Source organism: Oncorhynchus gorbuscha, linkage group LG19 (genome assembly GCF_021184085.1).
Source record: "Oncorhynchus gorbuscha isolate QuinsamMale2020 ecotype Even-year linkage group LG19, OgorEven_v1.0, whole genome shotgun sequence".
Lineage (NCBI taxonomy): Eukaryota > Metazoa > Chordata > Actinopteri > Salmoniformes > Salmonidae > Oncorhynchus > Oncorhynchus gorbuscha.
In genome coordinates, this window is record NC_060191.1 from 70,514,033 (window position 1) to 70,534,032 (window position 20,000).

General features: G+C 46.6%; 2 protein-coding genes across 2 annotated transcripts in view; one reads left to right on the forward strand and one right to left on the reverse strand.

The window, feature by feature from the left end:
- LOC124005151 (pentraxin-related protein PTX3-like) overlaps nt 1-14,382 on the reverse strand; it is a 26,138-nt gene extending 11,756 nt beyond the window's left edge. Inside the window, exons 1-3 of the mRNA XM_046314137.1 lie at nt 13,844-14,382; nt 5,826-5,991; nt 611-1,017 (exon numbers count right to left, since the gene is read on the reverse strand). Of these exons, the coding sequence (XP_046170093.1) occupies nt 611-1,017; nt 5,826-5,991; nt 13,844-13,970 (700 nt within the window). The 5' untranslated portion in view covers nt 13,971-14,382. The remainder of the gene's footprint in view (nt 1-610; nt 1,018-5,825; nt 5,992-13,843) is intronic.
- The window catches only part of LOC124004959 (ventricular zone-expressed PH domain-containing protein-like), a 238,792-nt gene that overhangs the window by 86,610 nt on the left and 132,182 nt on the right, over nt 1-20,000 (forward strand). The window lies entirely within an intron of this gene.

Here is a 20,000-nt window from a genome sequence, read left to right on the forward strand (position 1 = left end):
ACCTGACTAGAGGGAGCCAGTCATCAATATAACCTGACTAGGAGGGAGCCGGTCATCGACAGGTTGGGCCAAGTACCCCTTGAGCATAGGCCAAGTACTAGTTCCCCCTGGTTGGGCCAAGTACCCCCTGAGCATAGGCCAAGTACTAACCTGACTAGAGGGAGCCAGTCATCAATATAACCTGACTAGGAGGGAGCCGGTCATCGACAGGTTGGGCCAAGTACCCCCTGAGCATAGGCCAAGTACTAGCACCCACTGGTTGGGTCAAGTAGCACCCCTGGTTGGGTCAAGTACCCCGTGTGGAAAGTAGCACCCCTGATTGGGTCAAATATCCCCTGTGGAAAGTAGCACCCCTGATTGGGTAAAGTACCCCCTGTGGAAAGTAGCACCCCTGATTGGGTCAAATATCCCCTGTGGAAAGTAGCACCCCTGATTGGGTCAAATATCCCCTGTGGAAAGTAGCACCCCTGATTGGGTAAAGTACCCCCTGTGGAAAGTAGGACCCCTGATTGGGTCAAGTAGCCCCTGTGGAAAGTAGCACCCCTGATTGAGAAGTGATGTAAAGGATGGTAGGATGTATAGATAGTGACACAGGAAGAGGTGTTCTCACCTGCGGGCAGGTGTCGTTGCTGTGCCGACTTGAACGTTAGTTCCAGAACTGCCCTCGTCTTCGCCAGCTCTGTCACCAGGGCAACCAGCATCTCTGCTGGCACCAAATCCTGCTGCAGGTCTTCCCCCTTTGCCTCTGGTGGCGTTATGGGTCCTGGATTACTCAGGCAGATATTTTCTAGCTTGACGAGTCGGGAAGCCTGTGTCCGCGCCGCGTTGAGGAGCTGCTGTAACAGCGTCTCCTGGTGGCTATTCCCAGAATTACCTGCAGATTTCCCAGCAGCAATGCTCCGATCTTGCCTGAGATGCTCCAGGCTCTCCTTGAGTCGAGCTTCCATCTGCATAGACATCCTCCGTCCAGCAGTCTCCACCGCAACGCCACAGGCCCCTCCGTACTGAGCCACGAACCTGGGGTCAGGAGAAGAGGGATTAGAGAAGGATTACATCAGAGACCAGGAAGTAGGCTACATTACACAAGGACTTCTTTCAGATATACACAGGTGCACAGAATTTAGGGGATTGATTTGGAATTGGTGGTTTGGCAAAGGTCGATTTAGGATTGTAAAGGTTGATTTGGTATTGGTAAAGGTTGATTTGGGATTTGTGGTTTGGTCAAGGTCGATTTAGGATTGATGGTTTGGTAAAGATCGATTTGGGTTTGGTGGTTTGGTAAAGATCGAAAAGTACTTATTACATTTAGAATGCTTAGCAGAACAGGAACATGGTCCAATTCACTCACTAATCAATAGAACATCCCTGGTCATCTACTGCCTCTGATCTGGAGGACTCACTAAACAGAGGATATCCCTGGTCATCCCTACTGCCTCTGATCTGGAGGCCTCACTAAACAGAGAACATCCCTGGTCATCCCTACAGCCTCTGATCTGGAGGACTCACTAAACAGAGAACATCCCTGGTCATCCCTACAGCCTCTGATCTGGAGGACTCACTAAACAGAGAACATCCCTGGTCATCCCTACTGCCTCTGATCTGGAGGACTCACTAAACAGAGAACATCCCTGGTCATCCCTACTGCCTCTGATCTGGAGGCCTCACTAAACAGAGAACATCCCTGATCATCCCTACTGCCTCTGATCTGGAGGACTCACTGGTTTGCTTGATAGAAGGAATTTGAAATGATTTATACTTTTACTTTTGATGCTTAATAATTTTTATGTTAACCTTTATTTAACTAGGCAAGTCAGTAATGAACAAATTCTTATTTACAATGACGGCCTACCCCGGCCAAACCCGGACGACGCTGGTCCAATTATGTGCCGACCTATGGGACTCCCAATCACGGCCGGATGCGACTCAGCCTGGTTTCGAACCAGGGACTAAACACCTCCCTCTGAAACTGGATCCTGGACTTCCTGACCGGCCGCCCCCAGGTGGTGAGGAGGGTAAGTAGCAACACATCAGCCACGCTGATCCTCAACACTGGAGCCCCTCAGGGGTGCGTGCTCTGTCCCCTCCTGTACTCCGTGTTCATCCACGACTGCATTGCCAGACATGACTCCAACACCATCCCAACACAATCATTAAGTTTGCAGATGACACAACAGTGGTAGGCCTGATCACCGACAACGACGAGACAGCCTATAGGGAGGAGGTCAGAGACCTGGCCCGGTGGTGCCAGAGTAACAACTTATCCCTCAACGTAACCAAGACCAAGGAGATGATTGTGGACAACAGGAAAAGGAGGACCGAGTACGCCCCCATTCTCATCGGCGGGGCTGTAGTGGAGCAGGTTGAGAACTTCAAGTTCCTTGGTGTCCACATCACCAAGAAACTAGAATGGTCCAAACACACCAAGACAGTTGTGAAGAGGGCACAACAAAGCCTATTCCCCCTCAGGAAACTAAAAAGATTTGGCATGGGTCCTGAGATCCTCAAAATGTTCTACAGCTGCACCATCGAGAGCATCCTGACTGGTTGCATCACTGCCTGGTACGGAAATTGCTTGGCCTCCGACCGCAATGCACTACACAGGGTAGTGCGTACGGCCCAGTACATCACTGGGGCAAAGCTGCCTGCCATCCAGGACCTCTACACCAGACGATGTCAGAGGAAGGCCCTAATTGTCAAAGACCACAGCCACCCCAGTAGACTGTTCTCTCTACTACCGCATGGCAAGCGGTACCGGAGCGCCAAGTCTAGGACAAAAAGGCTTCTCAACAGTTTTTACCCTCAAGCCATAAGACTCCTGAACAGGTAACCAAATGGCTACCCGGACTATTTGCATTGTGTGTCCCCCCCCCACCCCTCATTTATGCTGCTGCTACTCTCTGCTACTCACTTTAACTATACATTCATGTACATACTACCTCAATTGGCCCGACCAACCAGTGCTCCCGCACATTGGATAACTAGGCTTTCTGCATTGTTTCCCACCACCCACCATCCCCCAACCCCTCTTTTACACAACTGCTACTCTCTGTTCATCATATATACATAGTTACTTTAACGATACCTACATGTACATACTACCTCAATCAGCCTGACTAACCGGTGTCTGTATGTAGCCTCACTACTTTATAGCCTCGCTACTGTATAGAGCCTCTCTACTGTATAGAGCCTCTCTACTGTATATAACCTCGCTACTGTATAGAGCCTCTCTACTGTATAGAGCCTCTCTACTGTATATAGCCTCGCTACTGTATAGAGCCTCTCTACTGTATATAGCCTCTCTACTGTATAGAGCCTCTCTACTGTATATAGCCTCTCTACTGTATATAGCCTCGCTAATGTATATAGCCTCTCTACTGTATATAGCCTCACTACTGTATATAGCCTCTACTGTATATAGCCTCGCTAATGTATATAGCCTCTCTACTGTATATAGCCTCTCTACTGTATATAGCCTCTCTACTGTATATAGCCTCTCTACTGTATATAACCTCTCTACTGTATATAGTCTCACTACTGTATATAGCCTCTCTACTGTATATAGCCTCACTACTGTATATAGCCTCGCTACTGTATATAGCCTCTCTACTGTATATAGTCTCTCTACTGTATAGAGCCTCTCTACTGTATATATCCTCTCTACTGTATATAGTATCTCTACTGTATATAGCCTCTCTACTGTATAGAGCCTCTACTATATATATCCTCTCTACTGTATATAGCCTCTCTACTGTATATAGCCTCTCTACTGTATATAGCCTCTCTACTGTATATAGCCCCTCTACTGTATATAGCCTCTCTACTGTATATAGCCTCTCTACTGTATATAGCCTCTCTACTGTATATAGCCTCTCTACTGTTATATAGCCTCTCTACTGTATATAGCCTCTCTACTGTATAGAGCCTCTCTACTGTATATAGCCTCTCTACTGTATATAGCCTCTCTACTGTATATAGCCTCTCTACTGTATATAGCCTCTCTACTGTTTATAGCCTCTCTACTGTATATAGCCTCTCTACTGTATATAGCCTCTCTACTGTTTATAGCCTCTCTACTGTATATAGCCTCTCTACTGTATAGAGCCTCTCTACTGTATATAGCCTCTCTACTGTATATAGCCTCTCTACTGTATATAGCCTCTCTATTGTATATAACCTCTCTACTGTATATAGCCTCTCTACTGTATATAGCCTCTCTACTGTATATAGCCTCTCTACTGTATATAACCTCTCTACTGTATATAGCCTCTCTACTGTATATAGCCTCTCTACTGTATATAGCCTCTCTACTGTATATAGCCTCTCTACTGTTTATAGCCTCTCTACTGTATATAGCCTACTCTACTGTATAGAGCCTCTCTACTGTATATAGCCTCTCTACTGTATATAGCCTCTCTACTGTTTATAGCCTCTCTACTGTATATAGCCTCTCTACTGTATAGAGCCTCTCTACTGTATATAGCCTCTCTACTGTATATAGCCTCTCTACTGTATATAGCCTCTCTATTGTATATAACCTCTCTACTGTATATAGCCTCTCTACTGTATATAGCCTCTCTACTGTATATAGCCTCTCTACTGTATATAACCTCTCTACTGTATATAGCCTCTCTACTGTATATAGCCTCTCTACTGTATATAGCCTCTCTACTGTATATAGCCTCACTACTGTATATAGCCTCTCTACTGTATATAGCCTCTCTACTGTATATAGCCTCTCTACTGTATATATCCTGTCTTTTTACTGTTGTTTTATTTCTTTACTTACCTATTGTTCACCTAATACCTTTTTGCACTATTGGAGATAACCTGTAAGGAAGCATTTCACTGTAAGGTCTACTACACCTGTTGTATTCGGCGCACGTGACAAATAAACTTTGATTTGATTTGACTGCAGTGACGCCTCTTGCTCTGGGATGCAGATCCTTAGGCCGCTGCGCCACCCAGGAGCCCTGAGTGGGTACTAGTACTTGTATATTTTAAACCAAATACTTTTAGACTTTTACTCAAGTAGTATTTTACTGGGTGTCCTTCACTTTTACTTGAGTCATTTTCTATTAAGGTATCTTTACTTTTACTCAAGTATGACAATTGGGTGCTTTTTCCACATAGTGCTTGTATATTAGTTGGTGGCTGGTAGACTAGTGGTTCTAATCCCAGAACCGACCAGGTGAAAGTCTGTTGATGTGCCCTTGAGCAAGACACTGAACCTTAATTGTTCCAAGGTCACCTTTGACCCTAGCTGTGATCCTACTCTCCGAAGGTGTCTCAGGTAGAGTGGGATATGCAACAAAAAAACACATTTCCAATGAATACACGCTTGTACAGGTGAGAAATAGGACAAATAAAAGCTATATGATTATTATTGGAAGAGCCTATATATATTTACATTTACATTTAAGTCATTTAGCAGACGCTCTTATCCAGAGCGACTTACAAATTGGTGCATTCACCTTATATACCAACCTATATGCATTTTATACAGGTGCCATTAATACAGGTATACAGGTAACGAGTGGAGGACAGAGGAGCCTCTTAAAGAAGAAGTTACAGGTCTGTGGGAGCCAGAAATCTTGCTTGTTTGTAGGTGACCAAATACTTATTTTCCACCATAATTTGCAAATAAATTCATTAAAAATCCTACAATGTGATTTTCTGGATTTTTTTTCTTCTCATTTTGTCTGTGATAGTTGAAGTGTACCTATGATGAAAATTACAGGCCTCTCTCATCTTTTTAAGTGGGGGAACTTACACAATTGGTGGCTGACTAAATACTTTTTTGCCCCAGTGTTTATATATATACCAACCTTAGCATTTCTCCACGCAGCAACCCCAACTCCACCTTGATGATGTCATCGGAGTACTGCAGAAGCATGTTCTCCCTCATCTGAGAGTTCTCCAGCATGGAGAAGAGCTTGTCCCATTTACTCATCTCTGTAACCTTACAGGGGGCTTGGGTTGGGATAGCCGTGGCTGGAGAGAGGGAAAGAGAGAGAGAGAGAGAGAGAGAGAGAGAGAGAGAGAGAGAGAGAGAGAGAGAGAGAGAGAGAGAGAGAGAGAGAGTGTGTGTGAGAGAGAGAGTGAGAGAGAGAGGAATGGGGAAGGGAGGAGAGAAAGAGAGAGAGAGAGAGAGAGAGAGAGAGAGAGAGAGAGAGAGAGAGAGAGAGAGAGAGAGAGAGAGAGAGAGAGAGAGAGAGAGAGAGAGAGAGAGAGAGAGAGAGAGAGAGAATGAGAGGAGAGAGAGAGAGAGTGTGTGTGAGAGAGAGAGAGAGAGAGAGAGAGAGAGAGGAATGGGGAAGGGAGAGAGAGAGAGAGGGGAGGAGATGTGGGGTGGAGGAGACAGGCTTGTATGTTAGATGGCTTGTATTCGTACATTTGAAGTAAACATGGAGATCTCCATCCTTTCTCCTGACAACTGTCCATCTCTGTCTCAGATGATCCTTTTCTTGGCTTGAAACAGTATCAATCTATCTCTCCCTCTCTTCCCTCTCTACACGTCTCGATCTCTATCTCTCCCTCTCTTCCCTCTCAACACGTCTCGATCTCTATCTCTCCCTCTCTTCCCTCTCTACACGTCTCGATCTCTATCTCTCCCTCTCTTCCCGTCTCTACACGTCTCGTTCTCTATCTCTACACGTCTCGTTCTCTATCTCTCCCTCTCTTCCCGTCTCTACACGTCTCGATCTCTATCTCTCCCTCTCTTCCCATCTCTACACGTCTCGTTCTCTATCTCTACACGTCTCGTTCTCTATCTCTCCCTCTCTTCCCTCTCTACACGTCTCGATCTCTATCTCTCCCTCTCTTCCCGTCTCTACACGTCTCGTTCTCTATCTCTACACGTCTCGTTCTCTATCTCTCCCTCTCTTCCCGTCTCTACACGGCTCGTTCTCTATCTCTCCCTCTCTTCCCGTCTCTACACGTCTCGTTCTCTATCTCTACACGTCTCGTTCTCTATCTCTCCCTCTCTTCCCGTCTCTACACGTCTCGTTCTCTATCTCTACACGTCTCGTTCTCTATCTCTCCCTCTCTTCCCTCTCTACACGTCTCGATTTCTATCTCTCCCTCTCTTCCCGTCTCTACACGTCTCGATCTCTATCTCTCCCTCTCTTCCCATCTCTACACGTCTCGTTCTCTATCTCTACACGTATCGTTCTCTATCTCTCCCTCTCTTCCCTCTCTACACGTCTCGATCTCTATCTCTCCCTCTCTTCCCGTCTCTACACGTCTCGTTCTCTATCTCTACACGTCTCGTTCTCTATCTCTCCCTCTCTTCCCGTCTCTACACGTCTCGTTCTCTATCTCTCCCTCTCTTCACGTCTCTACACGTCTCGTTCTCTATCTCTACACGTCTTGTTCTCTATCTCACCCTCTCTTCCCATCTCTACACGTCTTGTTCTCTATCTCTCCCTCTCTTCCCTTCTCTACACATCTCGTTCTCTATCTCTCCCTCTCTTCCCGTCTCTACACGTCTCGTTCTCTACCTCTATCTCTCTTCCCGTCTCTACACGTCTCGTTCTCTATCTCTATCTCTCTTCCCGTCTCTACACGTCTCGTTCTCTATCTCTACACATATCGTTCTCTATCTCTATCTCTCTTCCCGTCTCTACACGTCTCCTTCTCTATCTCTATCTCTCTTCACGTCTCTACACGTCTCGTTCTCTATCTCTCCCTCTCTTCCCGTCTCCACACGTCTCGTTCTCTATCTCTACACGTCTCGTTCTCTATCTCTCCCTCTCTTCCCGTCTCTACACGTCTTGTTCTCTATCTCTACACGTCTCGTTCTCTATCTCTCCCTCTCTTCACGTCTCTACACGTCTCGTTCTCTATCTCTCCCTCTCTTCCCGTCTCTACACGTCTCGTTCTCTATCTCTCCCTCTCTTCCCATCTCTACACGTCTCGTTCTCTATCTCTCCCTCTCTTCCCGTCTCTACACGTCTCGTTCTCTATCTCTATCTCTCTTCCTGTCTCTACACGTCTCGTTCTCTATCTCTATCTCTCTTCCCGTCTCTACACGTCTCGTTCTCTATCTCTCCCTCTCTTCCTGTCTCTACACGTCTCGTTCTCTATCTCTCCCTCTCTTCCCATCTCTACACGTCTCGTTCTCTATCTCTCCCTCTCTTCCCGTCTCTACACGTCTCGTTCTCTATCTCTATCTCTCTTCCCATCTCTACACGTCTCGTTCTCTATCTCTCCCTCTCTTTTTCTTACTGTGTCCTGGCAGTTTGAGTCATTGTCTCGGTCTCTCCCTCTGGTACGGTAATGTGTGATGTTACTCACCAGGGTTTTTTGGGCTGCTCCATCTTTAATAATGTAAAGTCACATTACAAATTGACCCGAGCAAATGTACTGTTGGTAATGGTTTTCTGTTAGAGTACGAACCATACACGCACACGCACACGCACGCGCACGCACACACACACACACACACACACACACACACACACACACACACACACACACACACACACACACACACACACACACACACACACACACACACACACACACACACACACACACACACACACACACACACACCAAGGATCCTACCTTCCAAACCAGCTGAGAGAACAATTCCCCAATTAAATAGTATTTCTTTGATCAACGACCAGTTATTCATAATGATCAGTTCTCAATAGGAGGATAAAAGGCCCGGGCTCCTCTCGCTTAACTTACTCTCTGCCCAGACTTTCACAGCCAACACTGACAGAGCACACTGAGGAACAGTCCCTAAGCCACAACTACTGGAGATAGACTCTGCTAACAGAGGTAGAGCAGTGATTTCAAAACGTCTGTTGCTTCATTACCCAGCCGCAAGCTTTTGGACATTTCAGAGCACCTGAATTGGAAGTGACTCACCATTCAGTAAACACTGCTCCAGATTATTTACATTATCTATGAACTGTACTTACTCAATGTACCCTCTGGCAGGTAAGAGAGAGGTGAGAGGGAAGAGAAGAGAGGAGAAGAAAGGAGAAGAGAGGAGAAGAAAGGAGAGGTGAAGAAAGGAGAAGAGAGGAGAAGAGAGGAGAAGAGAGGAGAGGTGAAGAAAGGAGAAGAGATTAGAAGAGAGGAGAGGAGAGGAGAAGAGAGGAGAAGAAAGGAGAAGAGAGGAGAAGAGAGGAGAAGAAAGGAGAAGCGAGGAGAGGTGAAGAAATGAGAAGAGGAGAAGAGAAGAGAGGAGAGGTGAAGAAAGGAGAAGAGATGAGAAGAAAGGAGAAGAGAGGAGAAGAGAGGAGAAGAGAGGAGAAGAGAAGAGAGGAGAGGTGAAGAAAGGAGAAGAGAGGAGAAGAAAGGATAAGAGAGGAGAAGAGAGGAGAAGAGAGGAGAGGTGAAGAAAGGAGAAGAGATTAGAAGAGAGGAGAAGAAAGGAGAAGAGAGGAGAAGAAAGGAGAAGAGAGGAGAGGTGAAGAAATGAGAAGAGAGGAGAAGAGAGGAGAAGAGAAGAGGAGAGGTGAAGAAAGGAGAAGAGAGGAGAAGAAAGGAGAAGAGAGGAGAAGAGAGGAGAGGTGAAGAAAGGAGAAGAGATGAGAAGAAAGGAGAGGAGAGGAGAAGAAAGGAGAAGAGAGGAGAAGAAAGGAGAAGAGAGGAGAAGAAAGGAGAAGAGAAGAGAAGAAAGGAGAAGAAAGGAGAGGAGAGGAGAAGAAAGGAGAAGAGAGGAGAAGAAAGGAGAATAGAGGAGAAGAGAGGAGAAGAAAGGAGAAGAGAGGAGAAGAAAGGAGAAGAGAGGAGTGGTGAAGAAAGGAGAAGAGATGAGAAGAAAGGAGAGGAGCTGAGAAGAAAGGAGAAGAAAGGAGAAGAGAAGAGAGGAGAAGGAAGGAGAAGAAAGGAGAAGAGAGGAGAAGAAAGGAGAAGAAAGGAGAAGAGAAGAGAGGAGAAGAGAGGAGAAGAGAAGAGAAGAGAGGAGAAGAAAGGAGAAGAGAGGAGAAGAAAGGAGAAGAAAGGAGAAGAGAGGAGAAGAAAGGAGAAGAGAGGAGAAGAAAGGAGAAGAGAGGAGAAGAAAGGAGAAGAAAGGAGAAGAGAGGAGAAGAAAGGAGAAGAGATGAGAAGCAAGGAGAAGAAAGGAGAAGAGAGGAGAAGAAAGGAGAAGAGAGGAGAAGAGAGGAGAAGAGAGTAGAAGAAAGGAGAAGAGAGGAGAAGAGAGGAGAAGAGAGGAGAAGAGAGTAGAAGAAAGGAGAAGAGAGGAGAAGAGAGGAGAAGAAAGGAGAAGAGAGGAGAAGAGAGTAGAAGAGAGGAGAAGAGAGTAGAAGAGAGGAGAAGAGAGAGAAGAGAGGAGAAGAGAGTAGAAGAAAGGAGAAGAGAGGAGAAGAGAGGAGAAGAGAGGAGAAGAAAGGAGAAAGAGGAGAAGAGAGTAGAAGAGAGGAGAAGAGAGTAGAAGAGAGGAGAAGAGAGGAGAAGAAAGGAGAAGAGAGAGAAGAGAGGAGAAGAGAGAGAAGAAATGAGAAGAGAGGAGAAGAGAGGAGAAGAAAGGAGAAGAGAGGAGAAGAGATAGAAGAGAGGAGAAGAAATGAGAAGAAAAGAGAAGAGAAGAGAAGAGAGGAGAAGGAAGGAGAAGAAAGGAGAAGAGAGGAGAAGAAAGGAGAAGAAAGGAGAAGAGAAGAGAGGAGAAGAGAGGAGAAGAGAAGAGAAGAGAAGAGAAGAGAGGAGAAGAAAGGAGAAGAGAGGAGAAGAGAGGAGAAGAAAGGAGAAGAAAGGAGAAGAGAGGAGAAGAAAGGAGAAGAGAGGAGAAGAAAGGAGAAGAGAGGAGAAGAAAGGAGAAGAAAGGAGAAGAGAGGAGAAGAAATGAGAAGATATGAGAAGAGAGAGAAGAAAGGAGAAGAGATGACAAGCAAGGAGAAGAAAGGAGAAGAGAGGAGAAGAAAGGAGAAGAGAGGAGAAGAGAGTAGAAGAGAGGAGAAGAGAGTAGAAGAAAGGAGAAGCGAGGAGAAGAGAGGAGAAGAAAGGAGAAGAGAGGAGAAGAGAGTAGAAAGAGTAGAAGAAAGGAGAAGAGAGGAGAAGAGAGGAGAAGAAAGGAGAAGAGAGGAGAAGAGAGGAGAAGAGAGGAGAAGAGAGGAGAAGAGAGTAGAAGAGAGGAGAAGAGAGTAGAAGAAAGGAGAAGAGAGGAGAAGAGAGGAGAAGAGAGGAGAAGAGAGTAGAAGAAAGGAGAAGAGAGGAGAAGAGAGGAGAAGAAAGGAGAAGAGAGTAGAAGAGAGGAGAAGAGAGGAGAAGAGAGTAGAAGAGAGGAGAAGAGAGGAGAAGAGAGTAGAAGAAAGGAGAAGAGAGGAGAAGAGAGGAGAAGAAAGGAGAAGAGAGGAGAAGAGAGGAGAAGAGAGTAGAAGAAAGGAGAAGAGAGGAGAAGAAAGGAGAAGAGAGGAGAAGAGAGGAGAAGAGAGTAGAAGAGAGGAGAAGAAAGGAGAAGAGAGTAGAAGAAAGGAGAAGAAAGGAGAAGAGAGGAGAAGAAAGGAGAAGAGAGGAGAAGAAAGGAGAAGAAAGGAGAAGAAAGGAGAAGAGAGGAGAACATGTCCAGATGTGCTCAGCCAACTCTGACACACTAACACAGTCAGTGCTCACACTCTCTAAGATTACACTCTTAGTACTTCCTATCCAGAGATAAATAACTTGACAAAGAGCAACACTGGACAGAGTACATCTAGACAGACTTTTACAACCCACACAAGCAGAACGTATCCACAATGATTCTAAAATCAAACTCTTTTAGTATGATATCTGTACACACACTGACTGAACCCAGCCATACATAGGCCTGATGATCATACCTATTAAATAGACTTCCAGGGACTGCCTTGAAGCATAATTCTGTTTTTTAACGCAATTAAAAAAAGAAAAAAGAATAATATAACGCAGGAAAGATATCTTGCTGTGTTTTGTAAATGCAGATCGAAAACCGATTGTAATTTCTGCTCGGCTTCAGACACATTTTGGGCTTCAGTTGCACCTCTCCACTCGGATGAGAAATCTTTGCTCTTGTAAAACCAATCAAATTCCACCGTATTCAAGACCAGGCGTTATAGGTCAGCAGACAGCGACGTGATTGATTGCAGAGGAAGACGCGATGGTAACTTTTCTCCTGTAGTTTTTTTTAGCAAGTTAAAAATGCAAGATTAACTTCAAGTAAAATATGAATTTATTTTGTGTGATGAAAAACTAGAGATGCCCGCCTCATATCACTCTACTGAAGAAAAACAACTTTGTTTCCTTTTAATATAAAAGGTAAAAATGGTTGAAAACTCAAAATAGTTTTTTTTTAATGCTCTGCGTTTTGAACACAGGAGGTTGGTGGCACCGTTAATTGGGGAGGACAGGCTCGTGGTAATGGCTGGACGGGAATGAGTGGAATGGTATCAAATACATCAAACACAAGGTTTCCATGGTTTCTGTGGTTTCCATGGTTTCTGTGGTTTCCATGGTTTCTGTGGTTTCCGTGGTTTCCGTGGTTTCCGTGGTTTCCATGGTTTCCGTGGTGTCTGTGGTTTCCATGGTTTGTTGCCATTCCATGTACTCTGTTTCAGCCCACTGTTGTGAGTCGTCCTCCCCTCAGCAGCCTCCACTGGTTTTGAACGTGCAGATTTCTGTACTCTAACTCAAACCCTGGACTTCTTGACCAGCCCGATTTAAGTCAGTAACAAGCCTGACACTAAAACCTTCATTCACTCACGACTGGCTTTCACTGGGCTGTGACTGAACTTAGTCAATTTACTAATGTTCCATTCAATCCTAATTGTTTCAGTCGGTTCAAATTCTTGATCAACTTGTTGTTCCACAAATTAACATCACAGGTCAGCATTGAAGATGTTATCTCTCCTAACACGTTGACGATGTTATCTCTCCTATCACGTTGAAGATGTTATCTCTCCTATCACATTGAAGATGTTATCTATCCTATCACATTGAAGATGTTATCTCTCCTATCACATTGAAGATGTTATCTCTCCTATCACATTGAAGATGTTATCTCTCCTATCACATAGAATATGTTATCTCTCCTATCACATTGAAGATGTTATCTCTCCTATCACATTGAATATGTTATCTCTCCTAACACATAGAAGACACATTGAAGATGTTATCTCTCCTATCACATAGAAGATGTTATATATCCTATCACATTGAAGATGTTATCTCTCCTATCACATTGAAGATGTTATCTCTCCTAACACATAGAAGATGTTATCTCTCCTATCACATAGAAGATGTTATCTCTCCTAACACGTTGACGATGTTATCTCTCCTATCACATTGAAGATGTTATCTCTCCTAACACGTTGACGATGTTATCTCTCCTATCACATAGAAGATGTTATCTCTCCTAACACATTGAAGATGTTATCTATCCTATCACATAGAAGATGTTATCTATCCTATCACATTGAAGATGTTATCTCTCCTATCACATAGAAGATGTTATCTCTCCTAACACATAGAAGATGTTATCTCTCCTATCACATAGAAGATGTTATCTCTCCTATCACATAGAAGATGTTATCTCTCCTAACACATAGAAGATGTTATCTATTCTAGTATGAGAGGCTAAGGAACCAAAGACATGGCAAAAGCATAAACAGAAAGAATGGTGGGTTAATCCCGTTGAAAATGTGTCCATATGAGAGTTCCAGACACAGTCTATATATTACTAACTCAGCATTCAGAACTTGGTTCACACACACACACACACACACACACACACACACACACACACACACACACACACACACACACACACACACACACACACACACACACACACACACACACACACACACACACACACACACACACACACACACACACACACACACACACACACACACACACACACGTGACTTACGCTCCAGTGGCTCTCCCTCTGTGATCTCGTTGTAGTAACTGTCACCATAGTTCACCTCGATATCGTCCTCGTACCCAAGAGTCAGTGACACCAGACACACTGCCTGGGGGAGCCACCACAGAAACATGCTGCCTGCCGACCGTCTCAGAGAGAGAGTCTGTCTGTCTGTGTTGAAGTCTACCTACCTGTCAGAGACTGTGCTGTGAGTTTTGTCTGCTGTCTGTCTCAGTGTGTGTGAGTATGTTGAGAATGGGAGTCTGTGTTAAATATGTCAGAGCTGTTTCCCCTCCTCTCCTCTTTCTCTCTCTCTCTTTGTCTCTCTCTCTCTGTCTCTCTCACTCTCTCTCTCACACACTCTCTCTCTCTCTCTCACTCTCTCTCTCTCTCTCTCTCTCTCTCTCTCTCTCTCTCTCTCTCTCTCTCTCTCTCTCTCTCTCTCTCTGTCTCTGTCTCTCTGTCTCTCTCTCGTTAAATGCTGAGCAATCCCTTGGCATCGGTCCTGGTATAGTTGTGTTCTCCGGCTGAGAGGGAATGGGTCGGAGAGAGGGTCTGCCTGGGCTATATAAACACAGATCCTACCCCTAGTTCTGCACAGCCCAGTACACAGCCAAGCCCCACACCAGCCCAGCCCAGCCCATTCTATCCCAGCTCTGTCCTAGCCTTGCTCATGCCCCAGCCACAATGTCACACACACACACAAACAGGAACACACACACACACACACACACACACACACACACACACACACACACACACACACACACACACACACACACACACACACACACACACACACACACACACACACACAGAAACACACAAACACACACACACACACACACACACACACACACACACACACACACACACACACACACACACACACACACACACACACACACACACACACACACACACACACACACACACACACACACACACACACGTAGTCCAGCACAACCAATGAGTAATGCATCGTTGGAGGTATATGTCCTAATCAAGAGAGGTGGGGGAAAAGACAGAGAAGGGGAGTGAGAGATAAAGAGAGAGATAGGGGAGGGAGGGAGGGAGATAGAGAGAGGGAGGGAGAGAGCTAGAGGGAGGGAGAGATAGAGGGAGATGGAAGGAGAGTGTGTTGGAGAGTATGTGTGTTGGAGGGCTTTAGGGTAGGCATGTGTGTTGGAGGGCTTTTTAACCAAACAATATAGGATAGGGGCGGGTGGGTGGGTTAGGATAGGGGTGGGGTGGGTGTGTGGGTAGGAGTGGGTGGGTTAGGATAGGGGTGGGTGGGTTAGGATAGGGGTGGGGTGGGTGTGTGGGTAGGTGTGGGTGGGTTAGGATAGGGGTGGGGTGGGTGTGTGGGTAGGTTTGGGTGGGTTAGGATAGCGGTGGGGTGGGTGTGTGGGTAGGGGTGGGTGGGTTAGGATAGGGGTGGGTGGGTTAGGATAGGGGTGAGTGGGTGTGGATAGGGGTGAGTGGGTTAGGATAGGGGTGGGTGTGTGGGTAGGAGTGGGTGGGTGGGTTAGGATAGGAGTGGGTGGGTGGGTTAGGATAGGGGTGAGTGGGTGGGTTAGGATAGGGGTGGGTGTGTGGGTAGGAGTGGGTGGGTGGGTTAGGATAGGGGTGAGTGGGTGGGTTAGGATAGGGGTGAGTGGGTGGGTTAGGATAGGGGTGAGTGGGTGGGTTAGGATAGGGGTGAGTGGGTGGGTTAGGATAGGGGTGAGTGGGTGGGTTAGGATAGGGGTGAGTGGGTGGGTTAGGATAGGGGTGAGTGGGTGGGTTAGGATAGGGGTGAGTGGGTGGGTTAGGATAGGGGTGAGTGGGTGGGTTAGGATAGGGGTGAATGGGTGGGTTAGGATAGGGGTGAGTGGGTGGGTTAGGATAGGGGTGAGTGGGTGGGTTAGGATAGGGGTGAGTGGGCGTGAATGGGACTCATTTGGGGGGGGTTCTAAATGGGGATATTGTTCTCGCTCTCACTTTAGTTTATTTATTTATTCTTCCAACTGACTCAAAGTGTGTGTGTGTGTGTGTGTGTGTGTGTGTGTGTGTGTGTGTGTGTGTGTGTGTGTGTGTGTGTGTGTGTGTGTGTGTGTGTGTGTGTGTGTGTGTGTGTGTGTGTGTGTGTGTGTGTATTCAGGGGGGATGGCGTAATTACTTCCTCATGGGATTTTTAAGACTTTGACTCCACCCCTCCCACCCCCACATGCCCCCTCTCCTGCTGCCTCTCTCTCTCCCTGTCTCTCTCTCTCCCTGTCTCTCTCCCTGCCTCTCTCTCTTCCTGTCTCTCTCCCTGCCTCTCTCTCTTCCTGTCTCTCTCTCTGACTCTCTCCCTCCCTCTCTCTCTCACTGTCTCTCTCCCTGACTCTCTCCCTCCCTCTCTCTCTCACTGTCTCTCTCCCTGACTCTCTCCCTCCCTCTCTCTCTCCCTGTCTCTCTCCCTGTCTCTCTCCCTGCCTCCCTCTCTTCCTGTCTCTCTCCCTGTCTCGCTCCCTGTCTCTCTCTCTCCCTGTCTCTCTCTCTCCCTGTCTCTCTCTCCCTGTCTCTCTCTCTCCCTGCCTCTCAATTCAATTCAATTCAAGGGCTTTATTGGCATGGGAAACATGTGTTAACATTGCCAAAACAAGTGAGGTAGACAACATACAAAGTGAATATATAAAGTGAAAAACAACAAAAATTAACAGTAAACATTACACATACAACAGTTTCAAAACAGTAAAGACATTACAAATGTCATATTATATATATATATATATATATATATATATATATATATATATATATATATATATATATATATATATATATATATATATATATATATATATATATATACACACAATGTACAAATAGTTAAAGGACACAAGATAAAATAAATAAGCATAAATATGGGTTGTATTTACAATGGTGTTTGTTCTTCACTGGTTGCCCTTTTCTCGTGGCAACAGGTCACAAATCTTGCTACTGTGATGGCACACTGTGGAATTTCACCCAGTAGATATGGGAGTTCATCAAAATTGGATATGTTTACGAATTCTTTGTGGATCTGTGTGATCTGGGGGAAATATCTCTCTAATATGGTCATACATTGGGCAGGAGGTTAGGAAGTGCAGCTCAGTTTCCACCTCATTTTGTGGGCAGTGAGCACATAGCCTGTCTTCTCTTCAGAGCCATGTCTGCCTACGGCGGCCTTTCTCAATAGCAAGGCTATGCTCAATGAGTCTGTACATAGTCAAAGCTTTCCTTAATTTTGGGTCAGTCACAGTGGTCAGGTATTCTGCCGCTCTCTCTTCCTGTCTCTCTCCCTGCCTCTCTCTCTTCCTGTCTCTCTCCCTGCCTCTCTCTCTCCCTGTCTCTCTCCCTGCCTCTCTCTCTCCCTGTCTCTTTCCCTGCCTCTCTTTCTCACTCCCTGTCTCTCTCCCTGCCTCTCTCACTCCCTGTCTCTCTCCACGACTCTTTCTCTCTCCCTGCCTCTCTTTCTCACTCCCTGTCTCTCTCCCTGCCTCTCTCACTCCCTGTCTCTCTCCATGACGCTTTTTCTCTCCCTGCCTCTCTTTCTCACTCCCTGTCTCTCTCCATGACTCTTTCTCTCTCCCTGCCTCTCTTTCTCACTCCCTGTCTCTCTCCCTGTTTCTCTCTCTCTCTGTCTCTCTCTCTCCCTCTCTCTCTCTCTCCCTGCCTCTCTCCCTGTCCCCCTCCCCTGTCTCTCTCCCTGCCTCTCTCTTTCTCACTCCCTGTCTCTCTCCCTGTCTCTCTCTCCCTGCCTCTCTCTCTCCCTGTCTCTCTCTCCCTGCCTCTCTCTCTCATTTACATTACATTTAAGTCATTTAGCAGACGCTCTTATCCAGAGCTCTCCCTGCCTCTCTCTTTCTCACTCCCTGTCTCTCTCTCTGTCTCTCTCCCTGTCTCTCTCTCTCTCGCCCTGTCTGTCTCCCAGCCTCTCTCTCTCCCTGTCTCTGTCCCTGTCTCTCTCTCTTTCTCTCTCGCCCTGTCTCTCTCCCTCCCTGTCTCTCTCCCTGTCTTTCTCTCTCACTCCCTGTCTCTCTCCCTGCCTCTCCCACTCCCTGTCTCTCTCCCTGCCTCTCTCTCTCCCTGTCTCTCTCCCTGTCTCTCTCCCTGCCTCTCTCTTTCTCACTCGCTGTCTCTCTCCCTGCCTCTCTCTCTCCCTGTCTCTCCCCCTGCCTCTCCCACTCCCTGTCTCTCTCCCTACCTCTCTATCTCCCTGTCTCTCTCCTTGCCTCTCTTTCTCACTCTCTGTCTCTCTCCCTGCCTCTCTATTTCTCTTTCTCTCTCCCTGCCTCTCTCTCCCTGCCTCTCTCACTCCCTGTTTCTCTCCCTGCCTCTCTCTCTCCCTGCCTCTCTCACTCCCTGTCTCTCTCCCTGCCTCTCTCTCTCCCTGCCTCTCTCTCTCCCTGCCTCTCTCATTCCCTGTTTCTCTCCCTGCCTCTCTCTCTCCCTGCCTCTCACACTCCCTGTCTCTCTCCCTGCCTCTCTCTCTCCCCGCCTCTCTCTCCCTGCCTCTCCCACTCCCTGTCTCTCTCCCTGCCTCTCTCTCTCCCTGCCTCTCTCACTCCCTATCTCTCTCCCTGCCTATCTCTATCTCTCCCTGCCTCTCTCACTCCCTGTCTCTCTCCCTGCTTTTCTTTCTATCTATCTCTCTCCCTGCCCCTCTCTCCCTCTCTCCTTCCCTGTCTCTTTCCCTCTCTCTCTTCCTCTCTCTCTCGTTCTCTGAAGCAAGTGGGTGGACGTGCTACCCTGAGGTCTTAAAAACATGAAAGCACTTACCTCCTTTATTTAATAACACATGGGAGAGGGGAGAGTGACCTCCCTGTCTTGACCTCCTAACACACAACTTAACGGAGGTGACTGGGGGATATTGAGAAAGACATAGAGAGAAAGAGAGAGGGAGGGAGAAAGCGAGAGAGAGAGGGAGATAGAGGGAGGGAGGGAGAGAGGGAGATAGAGGGAGAGGGAGAGAGGGAGAGAGGAGAGAGAGAGAGAGAGAGAGAGAGAGAGAGAGAGAGAGAGAGAGAGAGAGAGAGAGAGAGAGAGAGAGAGAGAGAGAGAGAGAGAGAGAGAGATAGGGGAAGATCTATCAGAAGATAGCACCTAGATCTTCTGCACAGATTCTGTCAGACTTGGGCCCTGACAGTAAATCTCAGAATGCTATACATACCTCTGCCTAAACATCAGCACCACAGGCAACTTCCACAAAGCTGTGAACGAGCTGAGAGACAAGGCAAGAAGGGTCTTCTATGCCACCAATAAGAACATACAATTAAACATACCAATTAGGATCTGGCTAAAAATTCTTGTATAACCCTATGCCCTTTATGGTTGTGAGGTCTGGGGTCTGCTCACCGACCATAAAGGATTACACAGGATACCTTGACTTACTGTAAGTAAGACTCAATGTAGTGCTAAGAACATAGTGGAATTATTCATATCTCAGATCCCATAGAGCCGTAAAATATTCATATCTCAGATCCCATAGAGCCGTAAAATCACTAAACAGAGAACATCATATCTCACTAAACAGAGGTCATCCCTACTGCCTCTGATCTGGAGACTCACTAAACAGAGAACATCCCTGGTACTGCCTCATCTGGAGGATCTAAACAGAGAACATCCCTGGTCATCCCTACTGCCTCTGATCTGGAGGACTCACTAAACAGAGAACATCCCTGGTCATCCTACTGCCTCTGATCTGGAGGACTCACTAAACAGAGAACATCCCTGGTCCCTACTGCCTCTGATCTGGAGGACTCACTAAACAGAGACATCCCTGGTCATCCCTACTGCCTCTGATCTGGAGGACTCACTAAACAGAGAACATCCCTGGTCATCATCCCTACTGCCTCTGATCTGGAGGACTCACTAAACAGAGAACATCCCTGGTCATCTGGTCTACTGCCTGATCTGATCTGGAGGACTCACTAAACAGAGAACATCCCTGGTCATCCCTACTGCCTCTGATCTGGAGGACTCACTAAACAGAGAACATCCCTGGTCATCTCTACTGCCTCTGATCTGGAGGTCATCTCTACTGCCTCTGATCTGGAGGACTCACTAAACAGAGAACATCCCTGGTCATCACCACTGCCTCTGATCTGGTGAACTCACTAAACAGAGAACATCCCTGGTCATCCCTACAGCCTCT